This window comes from Phascolarctos cinereus, unplaced genomic scaffold, assembly GCF_003287225.1.
Source record: "Phascolarctos cinereus isolate Bilbo 61053 unplaced genomic scaffold, phaCin_HiC Scaffold_726;HRSCAF=1367, whole genome shotgun sequence".
Taxonomy (NCBI): Eukaryota; Metazoa; Chordata; class Mammalia; order Diprotodontia; family Phascolarctidae; genus Phascolarctos; species Phascolarctos cinereus.
Window position 1 is genome coordinate 102,060,756 of NW_027556098.1, and position 26,243 is coordinate 102,086,998.

A 26,243-nucleotide genomic window follows, 5' to 3' on the forward strand; every position below is an offset into this window, starting at 1 on the left:
CCAGATTTGCTGGCATGTTGCATGCAGCTCGTTAACAGCATCAACTTTTAGGATTTTAAATAGCTCAGCTGGAATTCTATCACCTCCACTAGGCTTCATGTTAGCAATGCTTCCTAAGGCCCACTTGATTTCATTCTCCAGGATGTCTGGCTGTACATCAATAACCACATCATTGTGGCCATTAATGATGTTAAGATCTTTCTTGTACAGTTTTTTGGTGTATTCTTACCACCTCTTCTGAATCTTCCATTAAATTCCTACCATTTTTGCCATTTATCATGCCCATTTTTGCATGAAGCATTCCTTTGACATCTCCAATTTTCTTGAAGAGATCTCTTGTCTTTCCCATTCTATTGTTTTCTATTTCTTTTCATTGTTCATGTAAGAAAACCTTCTTACTCTTCCTTGCCATTCTCTTTAATCAAACCTCTGTCTAAAATTTTCTTTTGTATGTTGCCCTTTTTTGTCACTGGGCGGGGGGAGGAGGAGGATTACTGTTGTTGAACATTGAACTTGTCAAAAAAATTTTCATTTTTATCTATTTATGTTCATTTTAATTTTAGTCACTTAAACAGCTTATCACTAATGAGATATTTTATTTTGTATATCAGCTATTATTTACACAGGTTTTCAAGAAGTGGACAATCAGAAGAAACACTGATAAAAGCCAATTCTTTTCTTCTAAGGAACAATAAGAATCTTAGTTAAGGGAAATTTTGTCCCTTTTGAAATTGTGTTTATATATCTTGAGATAAAATACCCCCATCGTCATTATAATATCTAACATTTATATAGCACCTACTGTGTGTCAGACACTCTGCTAAATATTTAAATATTTTCTCATTTGGTCCTCACAACAACCCTGGGAGGTAGGTGCTATTATTATCACCTTTTTACAGGTGAGAGAACACTAAGGCAAAGAGTCAGAATAAGTTGCTTGCCCAGGGTCATACATCTAGTGTCAGAGGCCAGATTTGAACTCAGATTTTTCCAGCTCTAGATCTGGTGCTCATTTACCGTGCCACCAAAGTATTAGAATAACAACCAAGTTTATGGACCTTTTTTTTTAAATTCAGAAGTCTAGGCATTAAGATACAGAATGTAAAAATCATCAGCTTGAGGTATTTCATTTTATTAGTAAACTTTCTTCATTTATTTTGATTTTGAATAGCTCCAGTTCTTTAACAATAACTCCCTGTAAAAAAAAATTACCTGTGCTTTTTAAAAATTTATACTACTTTAAGGCAGGCCCCCAGAAAATTTGGATGGGAAACTAAAATAATTCATGAGCAAATTTAAAAGAGTCTGACATTTAGATTAATAATTTGCAAAAACTTCAGAAAAACGTGAGATCACAAAGAGAAAGGATAACATCCAGCATATTTCTTAGAAGTGAAATTAGATTTTCTTTTCCACTAAGATGGATCAATACTGTTTCCTTCCCAAGCCCCAGTGGCTCTTCATTCTTCTCTGCTTTGAAAGGAGAGTGGTGCTAAAGGGAGGCAGTGATGATGATGATGATGGTAGCTGCCACTTACATTGGACCGGAGCTCTAGAGCTGGAAGTACCACAAGAGACCATCTAGTCCAGCCCCTTCATCGTACGGATGAGGCCTAGGGACACACATAGGCCCAAGGTCACACATATAATAAGTCTCAGGACTGGGATAAGGACCTAGGTCCTTTGACTCATGTGGGGTCATCATGTTTTAAAGTTTACAAAGTGATTTACGTATGTGAATGAATTTGAATTTCACTTTTTTCTTTTTTTTTTTTTTGACGAGGCAATCGGGGTTAAGTGATTTCCCCAGGTTCACATAGCTAGGAAGTGTCAAGTGTCTGAGGCTGGATTTGAACTCAGGTCCTCCTGACTCCAGGGCTGGTGTTCTATCCACTGCCTCACCTAGCTGCCCCCACAATAGTATTTTGAGCTAGGTATCACATGCATTATTCTCTTCTCTTTGCACACTTGGAAACTGAGGCCCAGAAAAATTATTAGAATCAGGGCACCAAACACATCTCTACAACTGATTCCAAAACCAGAATTTTTCCCACTGTAACATAGTGGGATGTGGGGTGGTGATCGGGGGATTGTTGTTATTGTCCAATTGTTTCAGTCCTGGCTGACTCTTCATGACCCCTTTTGGGACCCTGTTGGCATAGATACTGGAGTGGTTTGCCATTTCCCTCTCCAGCTCATTTTACAGATGAAGGAACTGAGAAAAACAGGGTTAAATGACTTGCCCAGGGTCACACAGCTAGTGTCTGAGACCAGATTTGAACTCAGGTCTTCCTGACTCCAGGCCTAGTACTCTGGTATAAAAGAAATATGGAGGGTAGATAGGAAACAATTTGTATTACACATGATGGTTTTTTTCCCCCAGGAACCTTTTATGCTTGTTAGGGGATTTAAAAAAACAAACAAAAAACTCCACAAAACTTTACCCTAGTGCAGCAATCACACTGTATATATCTTGACAAGATCACAGATTTTGAGCTAAAAGCAACTTTAGAGATAATTTTGTTCGTTTTTATAGATTGAAAGATACCAAATCCCTAAGAAATAAAGTGAGTTGCTCAAGGTCAAACAGGTAGGAAATGACTGAACAGAGATGTAGATCCAAGTCCAATGCCTTCAAACCCAGCCTTTCAGCCTTTTTTTTTTTTGGCTAGGCAATGGGGTTAAGTGACTTGCCCAGGGTCACACAGCTAGTAAATATTACGTGTCTGAGGTTGGATTTGAACTCAGGTCCTCCTGAATCCAGGGCTCATGCTCTATCCACTGCACCATCTGGCTGCCCCCTAAACCCAGCCTTCTGAAACACTCACTTTCAAAAACAAATTTAAAAACAATGTCAAAATTGAGTAGTCAGCGATAGGATTTAAAGGCCTATCCATAAGGAAAACTAAATTACAGGAATAGTGGTGAAATTGGGGGCAGCTGCGTGACACAGTGGATAGAGCACTGACACTGGAATCAGAAGCCTGATTTCAAAACCCGAGTTCAAATCCAGCCTCAGACGCTTACTAGCTGTGTGACCCTGGGCAAGTCACTTCACCCTGTTTGAGTTTCCTCATCTGTAAAATGAGCTGGAGAAGGAAATGTCAAACCATTCCAGTATCTTTGCCAAGAAAACCCCAAATGGGGGCATGAAGAGTCAGACATGACTGAAAACAACTAAACAACAACAAAAGTGGTAAAAATTTATACTTAAAGCAAGAAAGTAAGTTGGGAAAAGCTGTTCTGGTCCCTCACATTTTCTTGTAGAATGTAGGTCCAGGATTCAGTGTAGCATGGAAAGAACACTAGATTTAGAGTCAGAGTACATTGGTACTTGGCTATCAGTATAACTTAAGTCAACTCGCGGGACCTCCTTCCTCATCTGGCAATCAAAGAGGTTGGATTGGACTGGATGATTCGTCTACCTCTACGTCCTGTACCCCAAGCATTATAGTTCACGGTGATTTCTACCTTGGCACTTAGTATCTAGACTACTTGTTTTCTATTTAATCATAAACTACTTCATGGCATCTCTTGCATTCTTTTCCTTGTTTACTTAATTTGATGGTAATCTCTCAGAGAGAACACACAGTGTTCGAAATACCTAGCACCCAGCAATTACTCTTTGAGATAAAAACTGTCCTAATTAGACAAACTGTAGACACAGACTGTCGTCTCTTGTTTGAGAAGTAGATGTGAATCCATTCTGGGCCTGTCAGCCAAAACAAGTCTTGGTAATTGTCTTGTTTTATAGAACACTTGAGAAAGATTATGTCCTTTTTCTTTTTCCACAGCATTCATATAGCAACCACTTTGAGATTCATAAAGTGCCTTGCATACATGAACTCACTTCAATCTCATTTCACCAGCCTTATGAGATAGGTTCTGCAATTATTATTATCCATTTCACAAATAAGGAAACAGCCTCAGAGAAATTCAATTTCTCTGTAGGTCTGTAGTCCTACAATGCTGTAAGCAGGATTGCAGACCAGGTGTTCCTGAACTATGCGGCTTAGCACTCTATCCAATGTGCCATGTCCCCTTTCTAAGTTAATTGTCACTTAGTGAATTATCACATCTGGTTAAGAGGCAGGCAAAGGTACCCCAACTAGTCTTCCCGTCTCTCAAGGTGCTTGTGTAAAAAGAAATATAGAGACCTGAGGCAGATAGGGTGCTTCTGCTGTCTCTGGAGGGAGTAGTGCCTTGCTTAATCAACTAGTTGCCTAAATAAAAAGAAAAAAAACTCAGAAAAGCTGGCTGTTATGTTTCAGTTAGCTAGTTAGAGCATGTATTAATTATACACTTATATATTTACATTTATATATTATTTAAATATTTTATTTTGTGTATATATAGTTACATATACACATGCATATTTATATAATTTGTTGTTGTTCAGTTGTATCCAACTCTTTGTGACCCCATATGAGGTTTTCTCGGCAAAGATACTGGGGTGGTGTACTATTTCCTTCTCCAGTGGATTAAGGTAAACAGAGGTTAAGTGACTTTCCCAGGGTCACACAGCTTGTATCTGAGGCTGGATTTGAACTCAGGTCTTCCTGACTCCAGGCCCATCCAATGAGCCACTTAGCTGCCTCATATTTATTATTATACATATTACGTATGATATATTATACATATTATTTACAAAATATTATATATACATACAACAAATATTTATTATTGTATATATCTACATAAAATCAATTGATTGGATAAGTTTTGAAGTAATCATCTTGGCCTTGTGAATAATGAGTGCCACCTATTAACTAATTTATTTGAAACTCTTCTTTTGGTATGATGGTATACACTGAAGTCCATAAACCAGATTCATTAAACAATTCATTAGGTTGGAAAAAATGTGGACCTTTATAAGTGTCTACCATATGCAGGTTTTGTTCCTTCACAAATCTTTTTATGCCCTCATCCTCAGCCCTCATGTAAATGTGTTAAATATAGAAACATCTTTGTTAAAAACTTAATAGCGAATAAAAGCAAGCAATTATCAGGGGAAGAGGAAGCCACATCCAAATGTTTCCTGACCTCTACTACAGTTTTACAGGTGGCAGTAAATTTCACAGGCTCATTGGTTAAGCAGTTCAATTCTCCTATGATTGCCCCACGGATGAGGTAGTCTGCATAAATTACATGACTTCTTTGTTCTGTCTCCGAAACCATTTGGTCAATTCCAAAATAAGGTCTGGAACTCTCTCGCTGTTCACAAACAAAAAACAAGGTAAAACATACAATTATCCTTCATTACTCCCTACCAAAAAACCCAAAAACTAAAAAAAAAAACCCAACCAACCAACCAAACCCAAACCCCTTAAAGAAGCAATAAAATCCCCCCTCCAAATAATCATTCAATTTGTGGCTCATTACCCTGCCCCATTCTTTGAATATTTATCCTAATATATTCATATAATTTGACTTTTGGAATTTTTCATTTCTTTTGAAAAAAATCCTTAAAGAAGGTGATCACAAAAATGGGGGGAAATGAAGTGGCTGTAAAATATTCCTTCTATGTCTTGCCTTTAATGATTCTTCCTACCTTGTGACTCATGCCCCAGACACAGCTTACCCTAAGTCAATATATTATGAGGGTAGTATGTGTGTGGTCAATTCTCTTTTCCCTCTTTGGAGAAGAGAAGGTGGTAATCCACGTGTTGGGTGGGGCCAATGACAGGTTTGTTTGTTTGTTTGCTTTCAATAAATAATTGAAGTGGACTGGCTCTTCTGAGGAAGAGTTGGGCAAAACTTTCCATCCACATTCTTATCTAGGTCAGCCAAACCCTTCTATAATCAATCCCTTTCTTCTTCTGTTCTCTTGAACTTCTGCTTGATCACAAGCAAACTCTATGGCATCCTACATTTCTTCTGATTACATTCATTGAATCTGAGAGTTCAAATTGGACTCTAGCAGGTGATCATCCAGTCTTTGCCTTAAGACCTTTAGTGAGAGAGGATCAACTCATTCCTGAGACAGTTCATTTCATTTTGGAGTAGTTCTAATTGCTAGAAAATTTTTCTTATACCAAACCAGAATTTCCTTCTCTTCTTCATCTCTATCCCCTTCCTCAGATGTATTCTCACTTTGACTTAGCTACTCTGAATCCTAATCTTTCTTTAAGGTGCAGCTCCAGGGCCACTTCTTCTATGAGACCTTGCCTGATCTGTCCAGCCATTCATATTTTCTCCCTCCACAAATTACCTTGTACCAACTGTATCCCTTTGGAAGAATGGAAATTGCTTGAGGGTAGACAAATCTTGCTTTTGTCTTTCTATCCCTAGTCATTTAATGAATTTATCCACTGAATTTAATGGAGTGAGCCTATTTGTGGTGATTGTTACCCATTTATGAATGAAACTGAAAAGACTGCTATGTGGTAATCAGTCTTCTCTGTTTCATGCAAATGTCAAAATTGTGCTTCTGGAGGAGGTAGTTTGATATAATCGAAAGTGTCTTGAACTTAGCACCAGGGTCCAAATCCCAGTTTACACAGACTAGCTATGCATCTTTGGAAATAAATTATTTAATCTCTGTAAACTTTGTGGATGTGAGTTATTAAAACTTCGTACATGGCTTGTATAACCTATCACCACTTAACCCTGCTTCTTTCTGAACTGGCTTTCCTAAGACGCTTTCCTAAACACCCTTCATGTCTATTTGTGTAGGATAAGATGGGAAAGTTCATAGGATTGTAGGGTCACAGATTTAGAGCTGAAGAAGACTTAGAGGTCATTTAGTCTAACTCCATTTTACAAATAAGGAAACTGAGGCCTAGAGAGGTAATACAAGTAGTAAGTAGCAAGGGAAAACTTAATAAGTTCTTAGTGTTATAAAGTTTTGAATGATATCACCTTAGTACAAATTTTGTCAGTATGGATTTCTTACCTTTATCATGCCAGAGATAATCAGATATATTCCTGTCAGATTATCACCTTCTTCAAATATATTATTTCCACAATCAAAGGTCAAGACTTTGACTCTTTTCTAAAAATCACCAAATGCTCGTATAAGAATGATGTTTTTGTTTGAGGGGAAGTCAACATAAAATAATGACAATGAAATAAAATAATTTCAAAAACTAGCTCAGAATGAAAGGGTGAAAGCAAAACTTGGGAGAGTGAGAAAGGAGATGAAAATAAGTATAAGTAAAAGTATTACCTTAATGAAATCTATGTGGGTTTTTGATTTACTTAGCCACGGAACATGGTATAACACTTCATCAAGAGAAGGAAGTCTGACAACAGGTTCGAAATCGTACACTTCTCTTTTTCTGGCAATAATCATCTATAAATTAAATCAAAAAGAAATTTGGTCTTGGCTGGCTTTGATGGAACCTCTAAATAGTTATTGCTAACACAATGACATTTCCTATGTTTTCTTCTTCTGAAATTTCCATCTCCTTTCCTCTTGCCTACCCCTCCAATAAGACTCCTCTTTTCCTCTCCCAGACACAGTCTGTACTGTTAAAGAAGCAAGAAGGAAGAGGGGTCTACCCACTGTGGTGGCAACAAAAGGAGTCTCTGTCAGTACGTTAAATGATTTTATGCAAGGGATGCTGGTAGGTCAACTATTATTATCTCAAAGAACTATTAGAGAAAGTACAAAATTTAAGCTCAGATTTATACAATAACTATCAATCAACACACATTTATCAAGTGCCTACTGTGTGCCAGGTACCATGCTTAGTGCTAGGGACACAAAAAGAAGCAAAAGAAAAACCCTGCCCTCAAGGAGCTTGCTACTTAATTACTATCTAATTACAATCTAATAAATACTGGTGGAATTATCCTTATTACCTTGTTTATTTCAGAACCTTCAGTTCTATTAATTATTCCTTTTGATTCTAAGCTCCTAAGAATCTCTGAAGCCATATTGAGCAAAGTGTTAATTTCCTCCTTGGTTTTCATAGTGATGGCAATCTCTGGATGATCATACTCTAAATAGCCTGAAAAGAAACAGATAATGTTTCCATTATATCATCAGTCAACTCGTTAAAGCCCAAGTCTTTGCTGCAAAATTCTACAGGTGTATGTGAGGAGAGTAGCATGTGCTTCTTTTAGAACTGGGACTGGGATGAGGGAGGTGGGTGAGAGGGGTTGGCATCATTCTCTACTTCTGTCACAAATACTAACAGAGACCTGTTGGAGTCATCCTTGCTAGCTCCTGTTTGTTCATAAAAAGGATGGTTAAAGTAGGGTCAACAGGAAAACAGCCCCATGTAATGATCTGTGATCACAACTTACTTGTGCTGTTGTATGGAGCCACTGAGACTCTACTCTCTGATTCTTCCTCTGTGTCTAGTTTATACCCTGTGCTCGAACTCTTCCTTGGATACTTGCACTCTGATTTTTCTAGTGTCCTTTGCCCTGGTCTAGATTTCTGAACACTAATCCATTTGAAATACTTGGATTATAATTCAATCTATGCCTTCTAGCCTGGTCTGGATCTTTGAAAACCAATCCATGTTTACTATGCTTAGATGATGCTCCTACCTGTATACTCCTACTTATTTTGGATCTCTGGCTACTTAAGAGAGTCTGCCTCCTCAGACATGGCACTATCCAGACTCTGACTTCTTCTTTCTAGGTTTGCAGTGTCTGCACATTCTCTTCTGTATCAGCTGATTCCCCCAGTTACAAGCTCATGCTTCTCCTCCCTCTTCCACTGGCCTGATCTTAATCCTAGTTTCCCAGTTTTGACCTTACCTGGCCTTCTCTTTCCCCATAAGATCCATGACTGGGCATTGACACACACATCGTGGTGCTTTGGTATGTGAGCTTTACTAAATTCAGTACACAGAATACCTACAAAATTCAAGGAATTGTGGTAGGTACCAAGAACACAAAGATAGATGCTCCCAGTATGTATCCCACTTTACAGATGCAGACTGTTAAGGGATGATTTAGAACAGAATGCTGCACTGGGGTAATTCAACCATAAATGGAACCTAAAAGCCATTATTGGGTTTTGTGGTTATTAACTTGATCAGTTTATTAAAATTTTGTTGCAAAGTTTCTCGAGTTCTGCTTATAGGAAAGTGATGATAGAAGAAGACTTGCAAGGGATAGAACTATAAAATATTAGACTTGAAATTACCTTAGAGATCATTTCATCCAATCTCTATCCAAATCACAAATCCCTTCTTTAATATCTTTAACAAGAACAAAGAGTCACCTAGCTTCCTTCTGAAGACCCCAAGTGAAAGGGAATTATCCCCCTCTGTTCTTAGGCAGCCCATTCCATTTTTGGACAGCTCTAATTGTTAGGACATGTGTCCTTATTTTGAGCTGAAATATGTCTTCCTATAATTTCCAATCACTGTTTCAAATCTATACTCCAGGACAAAGTAGAACAAATTAGCTCCTTTTCCTTTGGCTAAATATTTCTTCAACACATCATTTTAGGACATTTTAATTCCCTTCAAAGATTACTTATGGATAGCTTACAAAGTAGGTAGACTGAGGAGTAAATAATAGATATGCAAGTCACAAAAAAGTAGATTTGAAAGGGTCACTAGAGTAGTGTAGATATAATCTCTTTTTTTTTCTTTTCTTGGTGAGGCAATGGGGTTAAGTGACTTGCCCAGCGTCACATAGCTAGTAAGTGTCAAGTGTCTAAGGTCTCATTTGAACTCAGGTCCCCTTGACTCCAAGACTCTATCCACTGCATCACTTAGCTGCCCCGATATAATCTTAAATAAGATTCATCTGAGACTATATATTGTTCTGTTTTTCTGAATTTTTGCTAGTTTAATGTGAAGAGATACATTTCCCCCATTTTTTGACAGGTCTTTTATATAGTGTCAGCTTTTAGAATAAAATTCAAGTATCTTGACTATCAGTCCAATGCTCATTCTACTAAGCCATGTTGACTATCTTTACCTTTTGTAAAATATAATTTTTAGCCAGCGGTGGTGGTATAATCCCTACACTCACTGCTTTTGTTATTGTTGTTCAGTGTTTTTAGTCATGTAAGACTCTTCATCACCCAGTCTGGGGTTTTCTTGGCAGAGAAACTGGAGTGGTTTGCCATTTCCTTCTCCAGCTCATTTTATAGATGAGAAAACTGAGGCAGACAGGGTTAAGTGACTTGCCCAGGGTCACAAGAAGATGAATCTTCCTAACTTCAGGCCCAGCACTCTATCTACTGTGCCAACTAGCCGCCTCTGTACCATACTACCCCTTTGCAAAATCTTTAGTGTAACATGAAGTTAGAGAGCAGCTGCCCCTTGAGAGGTGTGAAGGCATTGCCCATTCAAATGTTGATGGAAGTAGACAGCATCTAGCTACTGGCTTGCCAAGACCAGTCATACTCCTAATGACCTTTTACAAAGCATGACACGTTATTAAGGGAGTCAGTTCCTTTAGTGAGGAGATAATCTCTGGAAGCCGAAAGGAGAGCCATCTATGGAAAAAGAAACTTATCTCTGAGAGAGTCAAGAGGGAGGATGGTAGAATTTCTCTCTGCTCTTCCTCCCCAACACTGGACATGGCATCTTGCTGCTTGCTCTATAGAAAACACTGTGCCCAGCAGACAGCAGAAGCACCCCTGAGTACTAGCAAAGAAATAAAAATGGCCCTGATAATACGGAGTTTAGCTTCAAAAAGGCTCAGGCTCAGGCGTATTAGAGTATAGATATATCTTTGCATTTCATTTAAGATTTTTAACTCCATGCTGTTTCCGCTACCTCCCTCTAATCTTCTATGATGACATTAATTGGACTAAGGGTAAGTCATTTGATCAGGAATGTTCTGATCAATTCTTCCTCTACTACATAAAGAACAGGTAATGGAATTGACCTGACTTCATGGGTTTCCCTGGTAAAAAGGCTCCATCACCTATCGGCCAGACTACAGGGGATATGCTTCTTTGCTCTCAGGTGGGTTGGTTCTCGAATGGCAGATTCAAGCTGTTACTTGAACTTTACCCAGAGACTTTTTGGCAGAGTTTATGCTTCTCTGGCACAGTCTTTGAGAACACTGGGCCATGTTCCCTCCCTCCCATTCCCCCCACCACACACAAGTGCCTTAAAGTCATGCTTGATTAAGATTTTGTCAGGGAATCAAGAGTATTATTAAGGACATGTATGATCATACATGGAAGTGGGCCACAGTCATGAGGTGAGAATGAGGGACAAAACATGGACAGTCAAGGAGCAATCCTGGTGCCCACAAAATACAAAAAGACCTTAAGTGAGCCCTCTAGGCCACAGGGTGAGTCCTCTGTGGAATATCGTTGGAAAAAAATGGATCAAGATGGGTAAGATGAGAAGGCATAAACAAGTTTCAATTTGCACAGCTGGTGAGAGTTCTCACATTGATGAAATTGTGGACCTAGTTATGCATAACAATAGAACTAGAAATTGCAAAAGACTCCTGAAAACATGGCCAAAAACATAGGAAGGGATTGACACAAAAAGAAAAATGACTCTGGAATCAGAGTACCTGGGTTCATATCTTGCCTCTGACTAGCTCACTACAAGCCTTTTAACCTTCTGGGGCATCACATTTCTCACCTATAACATTAGGGGGCTGAATGGATGGCTTCTGAGGTCCCTTCTAACTCTCAGCCTTTGCTCCTTATGAATAAAATCTTATGAATAAAATGGTAAGATACCCAGTCTGTAATTAAGATAATGACAGAGAAAGAGTCTAAAAAAAAAGAGTACTAGAAAATTCATGAATTACATTGCTATTTATTTAAAAATCATAGATGAGTGAGATTTTGTAATTGGAAGGGACCTTAAAGGTCTCCTAGTAATACGTTAGAGGCAGCATATTATAACCTAAAGAACATTGGATTTAAAATCAGAATCCTTAGCAATGTCAGGGTTCCATCATTTCATATCTAGGGACCTTTGCCAAATCATGTTACCCTCTCAGTCCTTCATGTTCTTCATCTGAAAAACAAAAGTCTACTACTGCTGATTCTAGAATAGCTGGTTATTTGAAAAGTAACTGCAGTTAGAATAATGTAATGTAAACAAAGAAAAGGCTAAAAACTTTAGAGACTGAAACTTTTCCTATAACTGTAATTCTCTTCAGGGGAAAAAAATCTATGTCCCTAAATATGTCCCAGACAGAATTTGAATTTATTGTGGAACCCATACTATCTCTGAACCTGTTGAAACCCAAGGCTCTGAAATGTGCTTATAATACACTAACCATATATCAAGGGTTAAAACGTGCCTTACTGTTACCTACCTAGCTCTTTCATAGCATTTTCTGCATTCTTGGACACACGATTACGTAATACCTATCAAACAAAAAGTGTAAAAATTCACAACCTATGTATATAACTGCAAGCAAAACTCAGTAAAGGATGACATGGCTTTTTAGGCCTAAACTGCCTTCTGGGCATGTTTAATCTATTATGTTTAATCCATACTTTGGGCTGGAGAATTTGAAAAGGAACAATGATATTTACTAGGGACATTTCCAAGAGGTTTAAAGGGGAACCAGATATTTCCCTGGTGGTTTGTGAGGTAAATAACTACACTTTTTTCTTTGTTGAGTGGGTAAAGGTGCTACTGTTGACCTTGGCAACTCTTCAGTAACAAGATGAATTTTTTTTTTCAACCTGTTTTGTGAGGGTAATATTAGACTGCATATACAAAAGGTAAAAGCAGGGCATTTGGCTTGAGCAAACTCAAAAGGTCATAGGATTATAGATTCAGAACTAGAATGATCACAGTACCATCGATTACAGCTCTAGAGTTGGAAGAGGTCTCAGAGGCTCTCTGGTCCAAGCACTTCAATGCACAAGGTTAAAAAAAGATGAGGCCTGGGGAAGTTAAGTAATTTGCCCAAGGTCACACAGATAATAAGTAGCATATGTGATTTGGCTCTAGGTACCTTGGCTCCAGATCTAGGGCTTTTCCCATTATACCACACACTTTACATGTAGTTGAACTGAATTAATAGACACCCAATTCTCTTCTAGATGGGAAGGAGCATGGGGGCCATCTAAGCCAGCCTCCCACTCAGTGTTAACACTTAGCCTAATCTTGGAAGGATATAGAAGCTGACATTGTCCCCACTGTGGTTAGTTGTCCTTTGCTTTAGAAAGATGCTTCCCCTATAATTTGGCTTTGATAACTCCTAGGATGCCTTGTGACTGGTTAAAAAGACTTGGTAATGATTTCTGAAGAAAAGAAGTTTTGCAAAGAACATTTCTTATTTTAAAGAAAGCTAAATTTTTCTAACTTTTTTTGCCCACTAAATATATTACATAAATGTTTCTGAAAATACATTTCTAACCCCACTAATATTAACTACCTGAATCAAGGGTATCTGGCCTTCAATTTAATGGAATAGAGCAAGAGTGTTTTAATTCTTAGGGGATAAAGTCTTCCTGTATTATTCCATTATGAAGACTTTAATCTCTGGTACAGTACGAGTTATCATACTGGATAAAAATAAGATATTGGTTATTCCATTTTGTTTTCTTCCTGAGATTTATGTAAACAGCTTAAGAAAAGATGACATCTTTTATATATTTTTTTGTTCTTATAGGGTTTGCCCCAAAATAATTCATAGGTAAGATAGCCCAGATTGCCAATGTAATAAAGAAACAGGTTGACATATTTTTCAGCACAACAGGTATATGGTATTGTGGAAGGAATACAAGATTGGTGTCAGAGGACATGAATTCAAAATTTTGTTCTCCTGCTTACTACCTGTAGGAACGTGTGCAAATCACTGTAACTCTGACCCTCAATTTCTTCTTCCTTAAAAGAAAGGATTGGCCAGATGGTATCTAATGTTCCCTCGCAGCTCTAGTATCTATGAGCCATTGCTCCAATGTAAATACTTAGATTTTTTTAATACCAGGCAAAATATTTTGGGGTAACTAGAGAGTTGATATTGTCGATGTTGTCTATGGACACATGCCAGTTCTCATCTTCTTTTTTTTTTTGTGAGGCAATCAGGGTTAAGTGACTTGCCCAGAGTCACACAGCTAGTGAGTGTTACATGTCTGAGGCCGGATTTGAACTCAGGTCCTACTGACTCCAAGACCCATGCTCTATCCACTGCACCACCTAGCTGCCCCACCAGTTCTTATTTTTAACCATCCGGAATGTCTTAATATAAAAGCATTAAAAAATTGAGGTAGTGTTGTAGAGTGGATAGAGTGTGAAAAAACTTGGGTTTGAATCTTATCTTAGATACCAGCTCTGTGACCCTGGAAAATTCATTTAGGCTTTCTAAACCACAGTTTTCTTATCTGTAAAATAGGAATAATAATAGTACATATTTCACAATGTTGTGAGAATCAAATGAGATAATGTATGTAAAAGGCTTTGTAAACCATAAGGTGCTATATAAATATAAGCTATCAAAATATTTATTTGCAGTGTAGCAGGAAGAATGATGGACTGGGAGTCAGAAAGCCCAGATTCCTTTGTTTTGTTTTGTTTTTTTTCTCTAGTGCTAATCTGCTAGTTGATCTTGGACAAGTTACTTCATCTCTCGGATCTTTTCTATAAAATGAAGTTAAACTATGTGAACTCTAGGGTACCTTATAGATGTATGATAGATTCCCACCCCCTGTTTTCAATGGGCCAGCTCACTTACCTGCTTTTCTTTGTTTAACTTGTTTGGAAAAAAAAAAGGGAGGAAGAAGATGGAAGGGGACTTGAGTATTGAAAGACAAGGCTGAAGCTCTGTGTAGGCTACAACTTTTATTAATTCTCCTCCTTCTTCCTTTTCCTTGTTTAATACAATGATATGTCAACATGGTGGGGAAGCCCAAGTCCAGGGAAAAAGGAAGGAATCAGTGCCTTCAACACAGTTCAGTTCAATTCAATTCAATTCAATTCAACTGAACCAACTTTATAAATTGCTTTATTACATATCATACACTGAACTAGGTAAACAAAGACAGGATTTAAAAAGCCACTGTCCACAGATGCCTGGGGGATATAACATATAAACATGAGTTTATAACAAAGCAAGACATCTCAAGAGGTATAGGGGGATAAAACATATAAACATGAGTATATAACAAAAGAAAGACATCTCAAGAGGCAGAGAATGTTGACGGCTTGATATTGTAAATGGAGGAAAGAGGAAATAAAGGAGTTAAAGACAACAATGCCTGTAGGCATTGCATCTGTAGTTTGAATTGATTCTAATGGGCAAAAATATGGAGGTAATACATTCTAGAAACGGGAAATGAAAAGGCCCAGAGGTAGAGCACAGAATTTAATGGACAAGGAACAGTTAGTTGGGCCAGTTCAACTTAAATTTTAAGTGCATGAGTAAGAGTAATATAAAATTAAGTCTAAAAAGACAGGTGGGAACCATGTCATGAAAGGATTCAAATGGCAGGCTGAGAAGTTTGGATTTCATGTTAAAGGCAAGAGGAAGCCATTCCTAATGAATAGGGGGATGATAAACTCAGTTTGGTACATGAGGAAAATTAGTTTGGCAGCCATGTGGAGGATGGTTTAGGGAGAGATTGGCAATCCAGGATTCAATTACAAGGCTGTGGTAGAGGTATTTATAGCCGTGTGTGTGTGTGTGTGTGTGTGTGTGTATGTGTGTGTGTGTGTGTGTGTGTGTGTGTGTGTGTGTGTGAGATGGGTGGGTGGGGAGATGGATGTGAGAGATATTATGGAAATAGAATTGATAAGACTTGGCAATTTGAATGAATAAATGATAATGATTTTGCTGTTGTCCACTGTTTTTCCATTGTGTCAGACTCTTTGTGACCCCATTTGGGGTTTTCTTGGCAAAAACACTGGTTTGCCATTTCCTTCTCCAGCTAATTTTACAGATAAGGAAACTGAGTCAAACAGAATTAATGACTTGCCTAGGTCACACAACTAGTAAGTATCTGAGGCTGGATTTGAATTCAGGAAGATGAAACTTCCTGACTCCAGGGGTTGAAGTGCTATCCACTGAGCTACCTAGCTGTCCAAATGTTAAGAACAGGGGAATTAAATCAGTATACACTAAACAACCTCTTTTCTTGTAGTGTGGTTTTGAAACCTCCAATCTATGGGGAGAGGTTAACTTTGTAACAAATAAAAGAACCACTGCTTTTATATTATCTAATATCATAATAGCAGTCTTGGAAACACAGGATTTATTGTGTTACCATCTGTCAACATGAGTCTAAGAATGAAAAGGGCAGAAATAAGTCAAATATAATTTTAACTTTTTATTGTTTCTCTCACCTGAGCAGCTGATTTACAACTAGCAATCTGGTCAATAATACATGCTATATCTGCTTCACCTTGGACATAGCCTTTTAAGATGGCATATGTAAAGGACAATTGATGGCTCATTTTCTTATCCATTACCTGAAGTAACATTGGTGTTATGAGCTGGAAATAAGGATAAATAATATTTAATACAGAAATCTATTTAACCTAAAAAAAATTAGACTGACACTGACAAAATGAAACATTTTTAAAAGTTAGTAGAGTTCTCAAGTTATCTGAGGGATTATATGTAAATATTAAAAAGGAATTTTAAAATAAGGTTTCTACACAGAGTACATTTACAGAGTAGAATGCTGTCTGAAAAATAAGTGAACATTACTTACAAATAAATGTCAGAAACAAAATGGTGTGAAACTCACCATCAAAGAGAGAGTCAAGGCTTCCTAATATACCATTAGCCTTAACATTATTAACAGTAAATTAGGGAGATGATTTCCAGAAATTGTTGCTTTCCAAACTGGACTATGGACCTCTACCACCCACTAGCTATTCATCCTGAAGCTTCTCTGCATCTCTGGAACTCACACAGCAGAAGTGTCCTCCTCTCTTGCTAGCTCTCCCTCTGATTGGCTCCATCTAAGGAGTACCCAGATCAATAGTATTTCATTCTTCTCTAGGCTGCACTCTGGATTTCCCCTATCATGCCTTTCCAATGGGCACCTTTTCCATCTTTCCCTTCTCCCCTACTCTTTTCAGTGTCTTTTTATATGTTGTCTTTCCCCATTAGAATTTAAGCTCTTTGAAGACAGGCAGGAAAGAAATAAACATGTATTAGGTACCTACTATATGCCTTGCACTGTGTGCAAAGCCTTTTATTAATATTATCTCATATAATGATCACATATATTATAATATAATAAGATGAGATTATATATATTATCTATTATCATAACAACTCTGGGAGATAGGTACTATTTTTATCCCCATTTTATAGTTGAGGAAACTGAGGCATCCAGAAATTAAATGACTTAATCAAGATTATGCAGCTAGTGAGTATCCAAGGCCAGATTTGTACTCAGATCTTCCTGACTCCAGGCCCATATTTACTATGTCACAAGGACTGTCCTTTTTTTTCCCCTTGTATTTGTATTTCCAGTGCTTAGCACAATGCCAGGCACATTGTATAAACACTTAATAAATGCTTGTTGACTGACAAAACATAACACTACCTTATACTACATTAGCTGCAACAGTCAGAAAAAAGCCTATATTTAATATTCCAGATCCATAACAATGTGATTTGATGAATATTTACCTTTATGATGCGAAATATACGAAGAAACCTCACAACTTTTATAAAAATCATACTGTTACTCAAATGGTCAAATATTTCATTTTTTCTTTCAATTGTTATTTCTCCAATGATGTCAATCAATGTTATTGCTAACTCACATATGTTCCAGCTATGTAAGAAAAATCTCTTCCTCATTGCTATTATCTGTTTGAACAAAAATGGGTACATTTACTAGTTGAGATTTGACAGCTGACTGACCACAAGAAAAGAAAAAGCTACAGACAGATTTTTCACTGAACGATAGTAAATATCTCACATTTGTCCTGTAGTCCAAAGACACATGTGGTCAGTGGGGAGAAGAGACACCAGAGAGAAGAAATGAAGGAATAATGGAAAGCATAGCTGTTTACCAACCAATAGCCTTGTGTCTTTGAGGGATCCTTTCCTTAGAGACAGTTACTGATATTCATACTGATATTTATTATTATAGTTACTGATGTTCATTATTATAGGCTCAACTCATTTAGAAATTGTGGTCTTGTGCAGTATGTTCTATTTGTGAAGTCAGGTAACTGTGTAATGTGTGTGTGGTTTTTAATTTCATTAAAATGGTTCATTTGTAGGTGTGATATATACAAATTTTGTCTACTTAGAATACCACAGCCCAAGATGATACGAGATTGTAAGATATGTTAGACCTTGATAGTTTAAGAAAAAGTCACTCTCACAAGTAAGTGGCCATATTAATTACATCAAACCTTTGCTTCATTTCATCTCTATTGGTGGGGGTGGGGGTGGGGATGGGGTAGTGTTAGAGGTAGAAGTAAAAGGGTCTATATCTGGGAATTTATCAGTGTAGGGAACATCTTTCTTTCCGCCGATGTAGATCTAAAACTCTTCCATAAGCTAAGAGTCTTAGAGAGTTTCCTGGGGCCACTGATAGGTTACATGACTTGTTCATGGTCACTTAGCTAGCATGTACCCAGAGTAGAACTTAAACCCTGGTCAGGCCTTCTAACCATTGAGCCATATTGCCTCACTCCTGTACTCACATATACAGCTGTCTAAGGTGACAGACACATAGAGTGCTTGCTTCTTGTTCATGTCTAAACAACTAAAACAAAGTAGAGGATTATACTGGCCTATCTGCAGATTTCTTGGATGGATTTCTAGACGTGAATTATTCTAACAACATGGCTGAAGGAAGCAGATAATTATAAACTGTTTATTTCATGCTAGCCGTGTCATCGTTGTCTACTGCTATTTTTGTATCTATTCTCCTCCTCTAGAATCTACAAATATGCATTCCCTTGATCAGGGTTCTCATTTAGGCTTATTCTAATCATGACTTGAAATTGATATTAGAGCCTTTCATATTTGTATACATCTGCAAAGACTCTACAACCAGTTTCAGGCAATTTTTCATGTGAAAGAGCTATTTTTATAACTATAAAGTTTTATATTTCTGGACTATTCTGTTTCTTCTCACCTATCATGGAATTGAGTACTGCTACAGGAAATTATATATATATATATATATATACACACACACACACACATGACAAAATGCTCTTTTTCTCATAAGCCACACACTCTCTTACTACTAGCTATATGCCTGGCTTAGGATAGTAAGGTTTAATTTGAGTTTTCAAATGGTCTTGGACCAAAAACTAGGAAAGTCTTTCTTCCATTTTTATCCAAGTTATCATGGAGATTTCCTTGCCAAATGAATATTTAGCAGATGTAGGATCCTAATCAAATGTGAAATAAATTTTGGCAGGAATATATTTTGTGGGTGAAACAGAAAATGATTTGGAAAATTTGGGACCCAAGTTTCCTTAAGCAACTTCTCAATTCAATTCAACTCAGTACTTTCTCTAAAACAGAAAAGGCTTCATCGTTGTCAGCCACAAGTACTGTGTACTGGTTTTTGCTGCATTCTTCCCTTCTCCTGAGAAGATGTAAAGGATATAGGGTACACTGAGATAAAATATACACTATGTGTGCATCTAAAATGAATACGTTGATTTGTAATTAAAATTATTTTAGAATGTCACAAGTATCCTAAGAAAGCGTATGTTCCGACTATATGCTATTATAGACTTATAGAGCTAGAAGAAGATTAGAAATAACTAATTTAAACCTCTCGTTTTACAGATGAGGAAACTGAAGCCAGCAAGCCCAAGGAATCTGCCCAGGATCAAATTGGTGGTCTGTGATAGAGCCAGGAATAGAACACAGGCATCCTAATGCAAATTTCAGTACATTTTCTAAGGTGACAAAATTTAGTTTTCTTTCTTTTCTTTTTTTTTTTAGTAATAACTCAATACAGATTTACATTTATGTACTTATTTTAAAACTTCTTCATCCTTTTCTTTTAGGCAAATGATTATCCAAATAATTCATCTTCAGCTTATAAAATTACATCTATTTGTGGTTTAGTTTCAAATGCATGCTTCTATTACCTTTGTACCGTAATGATAACTCAATACTTCTAGAAACCCATTATTTCCTTGGTATGGGTACTCTGTCCATCAATATAGATGACAACCCTCCTATACCTTGGTGATTGTATTCATGACTTGCTATAACCATAAACATATTATTTGGTGGTTAACCTTATGCCTAGCCTTTCTGAGTTCCCTGGCTGGTCCTCAGATGATAGTTGAACATTGATATTCAAATCCTTTCCAATTTGGTAGGATCTGCCAAAACTTTTACTTTGCTGGAATTGCCTTTGAGAATCCAGCATCACATTTAAATCTTAAGGCATTGGAGTAGTATCTTTAAAGAGGACTTCGTTGATCCTCTACTACATCTTGGAAAGAGTGCTGGACTTGGAATTATAGTGTATTGGTTCAAATCCCAGTTCTTTTGCTTATTAGCTGTGTGACTTTGGAAATATCTCTTCCCTTGTCTGGGCTACAGACATTCCCTCTGCAAAATGAAGGGTTTAACCTGGATGATTCACCAAGGGCCCTTTCAAGGTCTAGATCTATGATCCTATGATTATAATAGGATTATAATGATGTTGATTATGATAGTATCTTGCAATTGCAAAATACCTTTTAGTTTCTTAATCAATCAACAGGCATTTATTAGGCACTGTGCTAGCTGCTGGAGGTGCTTATATGTATATTATTTCTTTTGATCCTCAGAACAGCTCTATGAAGTAGGTGGGATACATTTTATTTTTGCCTGAGCTTACAAAGCTAGTAATTAATAAATCTGGAACTAGAAATAAAGTCTTCTGCCTCTAACTCAAGTATTGTTGTTTCTGCTAACCTGAACAGTTTCTCCTACACTACACATTTTTGATTTTCCAGTAACACTTTAAACTGCATTTATATTTCCCAAACAACAGATGTAATTTCACTATCTTTAATTTCTAGCTTTTTAGCCTCAGTCTCACAAGACAAGAGTTGAAATATGATCACATTTCTAATTGCATTTGCAAATGTCTAAACATTTACTCTGCACTGAAGTGTATAAATTAACATTAATTTTGTACTAATAATTGAGGAAGAATTTTTGACATCCCTCAAGGTTACTGGTGATACCTAAGTGGTAAGACAAAACCAAGTTTGGAAATTATTTCTTTAAACACAACATATCTAAAATCACACACACACACGAACACACATATAGATGGGCAATAGATGCTTATTACCTTAAATATGGCCTCCATTACGTAAAACAAAATGAATGTATTATTTATGACTTTGACTTCCTTGTCATAGATAGCATTTAATCGTGGTAACAAAGAAATTACAAGAGGAGCCATACTCAACATGATCACAAGATATCCAGTGTATTCAAATTCATCACTAAACACGATCTTATGACAAAATACAAGAATTGGAGTTCTGTTTAAAAAAAGTTTATAGAAGAAAAATCATATCATTATTATATACTTAAGCTCTTTGTGAGACCTGTTAGGACCCACCAGAGAAACTAGGTCCTTATTGCCATTATCAGCACCTGTATAATCCTACTTTTATGCTAGAAAATAGCCTAGACTTTCTAGCTCTTATCTGACCACATGAAAAAAAAAAAGTTTAAAATGAAGACTAAAAACCTTTATTCCAGGATCAAAAGTTAAATCCCAATTGTGCTATTGTGTGGACACACCTACATACTCTTGATCTTGAGCTGCAGTTCCAGGTACCCTACTCTAAGATCCATTTCCCTCCTAGTTTCCTGGCATATGACTTGGACCCTCACTTGTGCCCAGAAGTTCTGCCCGTATTTTTCATTTCTTGTACTTTTTGGAATGTTTGAATACTGTTCATAGTCAGTTTGGATTTCTGATTAACAGGAATTTTACCATAAGTCCCCATTTTGGCCTGACTCACTAGACTTTGACTTGCTATTAAATAACCCTCATGGCAAAATTTATTCTACTGGCCTCACTCAGGTGAGAACCTTGCCTTATATTTCACTGAGAAAAATAGAAGCCATTTGCTGAGAGCTTCCTCTTCTCCTCATCTCACATCACTCACATGCCTCTGCCACTCTCTCCTCCTTCATTCATCCTTGTCTCACAAGGGAGGGGCCTTTTTCTTTACCAAATCAAGTGATCCCTTTCTATCCCATCTTTTCCAACAGACTGCCCACTCTATCATCTCCACTCTCCCTGTTTGTCGGCTTCTTCTCCCCTGCCTACATACACTCGTATCTTCCACACCCTCAAAGAACTCTTACTTGACCCATCTATCCTCACTAGCTCTTTTCCCATATCTTTCCTCCTTTTTTGTGGCTAAACTCCTAAGAAAGTCACCTACAATATATGTCCCCAATTCTTTCCTTTAACTCTCTTCTTAACTCTACAGTCTGAGTTCCAACCTCATCGTTCAACTGAAGCAGCTCTCTTACAATATTAACAAATTCTTAATTGCCAGATCTAATTGCCTTTTCTTACTCTTCATCCTCCTTGACTTCTCTGCAACCTTTAACACCATTGATCATCCTCTTTTCATTGATACTGTCTTCTCTCTCAGTTTCTGTGACACTACTCTTGCTTGATTCTTCTCCTACCCCTCTGAGCACTCCTCAGTCTCCTGTGTTCAGTCTTCATATAGGTCATGCCCACTAACTGTGGCTATTCCCCAGGGATCTGTCCTCTATGATACATGTATGTATCTACATATATATAATATTTTTATATTATGTATTTATAATTACATATTACATATTTCATCTCATGATCAGCTCACATGGATTCAATTGTTGTCTCTATACAAGTGATTCCCAACCTGCTTATCTAGTCTTAGCCTCCAGACTTATATTTTTAATTACCTTTTGGACATCTTAAACTCAACATGTCTAAAATTGAACTTATTATCCTTTTCTTCAAAACCCTTCTCCTTCTAAACTTTCCATCCAGTCATCCATCCAACTTATACCTAGTTCTCATCCTCAACTCCTCACTTACCATTCATATACAAGCTGTTTCCAGGTCTTGTCAACTTCACCTTAACATCTCTGATTATGCTCCCTTTTTTCCTCTGACACTGCCACCATCCTGGCTCAGGATCTCACTACCTCATGCTTGGACTTACTGCAATAGCCTGCTGGTTGCTCTCCTTGCCTCAAATCTTTCTCCCACTCCAGTCCATCTTCCACATAACTATCAAATTGATCTTCATAAAGAGTAGGTCTTACCATATCAACCCCTTATTCAATAACCTATATCAAATCTATAAAAAGGATCAGATCTAAAAAAATCCTCTGTTTGGCATTCCATACCCTTCCTAACCTGACCACCTTCCAACTTGTCCAGTCTTTTTATAACTTACCCACCCCAACATCTTCGGAGATCTGAACTCCTTGCTTTTCCTCACGTAAAACAATTCATTTCTCTTACTCTGTGAGTTTTCACTTGCTGTCCTCCATGCCTGGAATTCTCTTCCTCCTCATGTATATCTCCTGGCTAATGTGGCTTCCTTGAGTCATAGCTAAAGTTCCAGTCTCTTCAAGAAACTTTTCCCAATCTCCTCTAATGCTAGTACCTTCCCTCTGTTGATAATCTCCAATTTATTCTGTATATAGCTTGGTTCTACAAAGTCATTTGCATGTTGTATCCTCTATTGGACTGAGCTTAAGAGCAAGGACTGTTTTTTGCTTTTCTTTCCCCAGTGATTAGCCCGGTGCCAGGAGACATTTAATAAATACTTGTTGACTGGTTGATTCTTGCCCTTCTTCTCTACCTGCAAGCTAGTGTTAACATATTTACATTACAAATCATATAACATCTTTATTCCCTAATGCTCTTAGAGCACAGGTTCTTAATTTTGTATTTGTTTATGGACCTTTTGGGGGTCTGAGGAAGCCTATTGACCCCTCAGAATGATATTTTTAAATGTATAAAATGAAATACATAGGATTACAAAGGAAATAAATTATAGTGAAATATATTATCAAAATTGTTTTAAGTCCACAGGTCCCAGGCTATGAATACTTACCTTGGAATAAAAGCAAAGAATGTAACAATATATTTTGTAGTAAATTTTTTGATAAAAAATATTCTTAAAGGTTGATGGATTAACATGCCATATGAGTAAAGAAAAAAGTATATTGTTTATATAACCTCATAAATGAAAGATAATAAGTGGTATTCATTAGCTTAATATTTTAGACTTAGCCTGTAGCTATATTTCATCATTCACAAATACCAAGGAGTGACTGCTAGCCATCCTTCTGTAGCTTATCTGTTTATTTTTAATTTTTAAGAGACAGCTTTAAGGAAACTATTTAGTGAAAAAAATAAACTAAGAGCTAGAGTTCTGTTCCCAGTGCTAACTGAAACAATTATTAAAAATTTGGGGAGCAAAGTAGTCAAGTTTACAAAAACTTTCAGCTTGTTTCTGTTTCAGAGAGGCAACATGAAAGAATTCAGGATTTGGAGCTCAAATAACTGGGTCTGAATTTGAGTGCAATAGTTACTATCTGGGTAATCATAGTTACTGTCTGGGTTACTTGCATGATCTAACTCCTGGGGCAGCTGCAAGAAAAGTACTTTGTCAACTCTAGTGCATTGTGGAAATAAGTAATCATTAAAGACATGGCTATCTTTACTAATTACTATTCTATGTTACTACACAGTAAATAAAGAATTAAACCTTGAAAACTTGGAAAAGTTTGCATAAATGTAACTACATTTAAATTAAAGTTGTATGTTACTCACTTTGGCAGCACTCCTTTCTCTTTTTTAGTGTTATAAACCCAATTTAGTAATATTTTCCTGAAGATATTAAAAATTTTCTTTTTTTCAGCATAAGCCTGTATTGTCTGAAAACTCATAAATCTGAAATTTAAAAAAGGAAGATAAGAAATTCAAATGTATTTCTGGGATATTTTGAAGTTTTGTAGAGCCTCTATCAAGCATGTGGGTCATACTGTACCATAACAAGGCATGAGCACTCACTCCGAGAACATGAAAAACTCCTGACTTGGTCAAGTCCAAAGATGTAAGTTCAATGATGTAAGGGGCTACAACTGAGAAATCTGCTTTGTTTGACTATGCACATAAGTTAAAGGGGCTTCATTTTTCTTTTGCTTTTCATCAGTACAGGGTGGGAAGGTACATGGGGAATAAGGGTAGACTAAGATAAGGAAGGATGAAGGAGAGGAGAGGAGAAGAGAGGAGAGGAGGGGAGGGAGGGGAGGGGAGGAGAGGAGGGGAGAGGAGGAGGGGAGGGGAGGGGAGGGGAGGGGAGGGGAAGGGAGGGTTAGGGTTGTCTCCCCAACCTACATTTGATTGTAAGCTTCTTGAGGAAGAACTGGATTTCCTTTTTGTTAATAGTATCTCCAGTATTTAGTACAGTGCCTGGCACATAGTAGGCCCTTTGCTATCGTTCATTTGTTTTTCAGTCATGGCCAACTCTTCATGACCCCATTTGGGGTTTTCTTGACAAAGATACTGGAATGGCTTTGCCATTTCCTTCTCCAGCTCATTTTACAGATGAAGAAACTGAGGCAAACGTGTGACATGTTCAGGGTCACACAGCTAGTAAGTGTCTGAGGCCAGATTTGTACTCAAGAAGATGAGTCTTCCTGACTCCAGGCCTGACACTCTATCCCCTGGGCCACCTAGCTGCCACAGTAGGCCCTTTATTGGATTTATTGGATTGGATTGCCCTAATAGGATGTCATTCATAAGAGTAAGGGCTATTTTTTTGTCTTTGTATCACCAGTACCTAAGACAGTCCCTTGAACGTAGTTGACTCTTAAGAAATATTTGTTAAATAAATAAATGAATGAAAGCATTAAATAGGCACTTACTCTCCTTTTTTATCACCAAAACTCCCTGCAGCGCCTACCAAGACTTTGACTGCATTTTGGGACAAAATCTCACTTGTGTATTGCCTTTCATAGCTTGCCTTTAAAGAAATAATGAAATTAATTATAATAGGGAAGGGTAATAAAGATGTCATACTGTCCTTTTCTCTAGGGAAAGTAATTTTGTATGCAGAAATAATAAGTGCTGAAACACCTTTTTTTTTTGCTACATTTTAGCCTTCATATAGAATTTAATCTGTGAGATCATATAGATTGAACACCTTGATCATGCATGCATGCTAGTAACTTAGTACTCCTGGAATTTTCTACAAACATGCTTCCCCAACAGTGACTGTGTGTGACACATGAAAAAGTGTTTGGGATGGAATATTAGAAAGAAAATGACAACCACTAGATACAGCACTGGGGAATAATAAGTGAAGAAAAAGGACCAAAAGCCTTCTCCCTCTTAGTGGTTTTTCCCTTTT

The 26,243-nt window shown here is 37.3% G+C and overlaps 1 protein-coding gene across 1 annotated transcript in view; it reads right to left on the minus strand.

The window, feature by feature from the left end:
* SLC9C1 (solute carrier family 9 member C1) overlaps positions 1-26,243 on the minus strand; it is a 78,261-nt gene that overhangs the window by 9,560 nt on the left and 42,458 nt on the right. Inside the window, exons 15-25 of the mRNA XM_078146070.1 lie at positions 25,759-25,856; positions 24,662-24,781; positions 21,146-21,341; positions 17,497-17,679; positions 16,194-16,343; positions 12,214-12,265; positions 8,716-8,814; positions 7,807-7,955; positions 7,169-7,294; positions 6,896-6,994; positions 5,044-5,214 (exon numbers count right to left, since the gene is read on the minus strand). Of these exons, the coding sequence (XP_078002196.1) occupies positions 5,044-5,214; positions 6,896-6,994; positions 7,169-7,294; positions 7,807-7,955; positions 8,716-8,814; positions 12,214-12,265; positions 16,194-16,343; positions 17,497-17,679; positions 21,146-21,341; positions 24,662-24,781; positions 25,759-25,856 (1,443 nt within the window). The remainder of the gene's footprint in view (positions 1-5,043; positions 5,215-6,895; positions 6,995-7,168; positions 7,295-7,806; positions 7,956-8,715; positions 8,815-12,213; positions 12,266-16,193; positions 16,344-17,496; positions 17,680-21,145; positions 21,342-24,661; positions 24,782-25,758; positions 25,857-26,243) is intronic.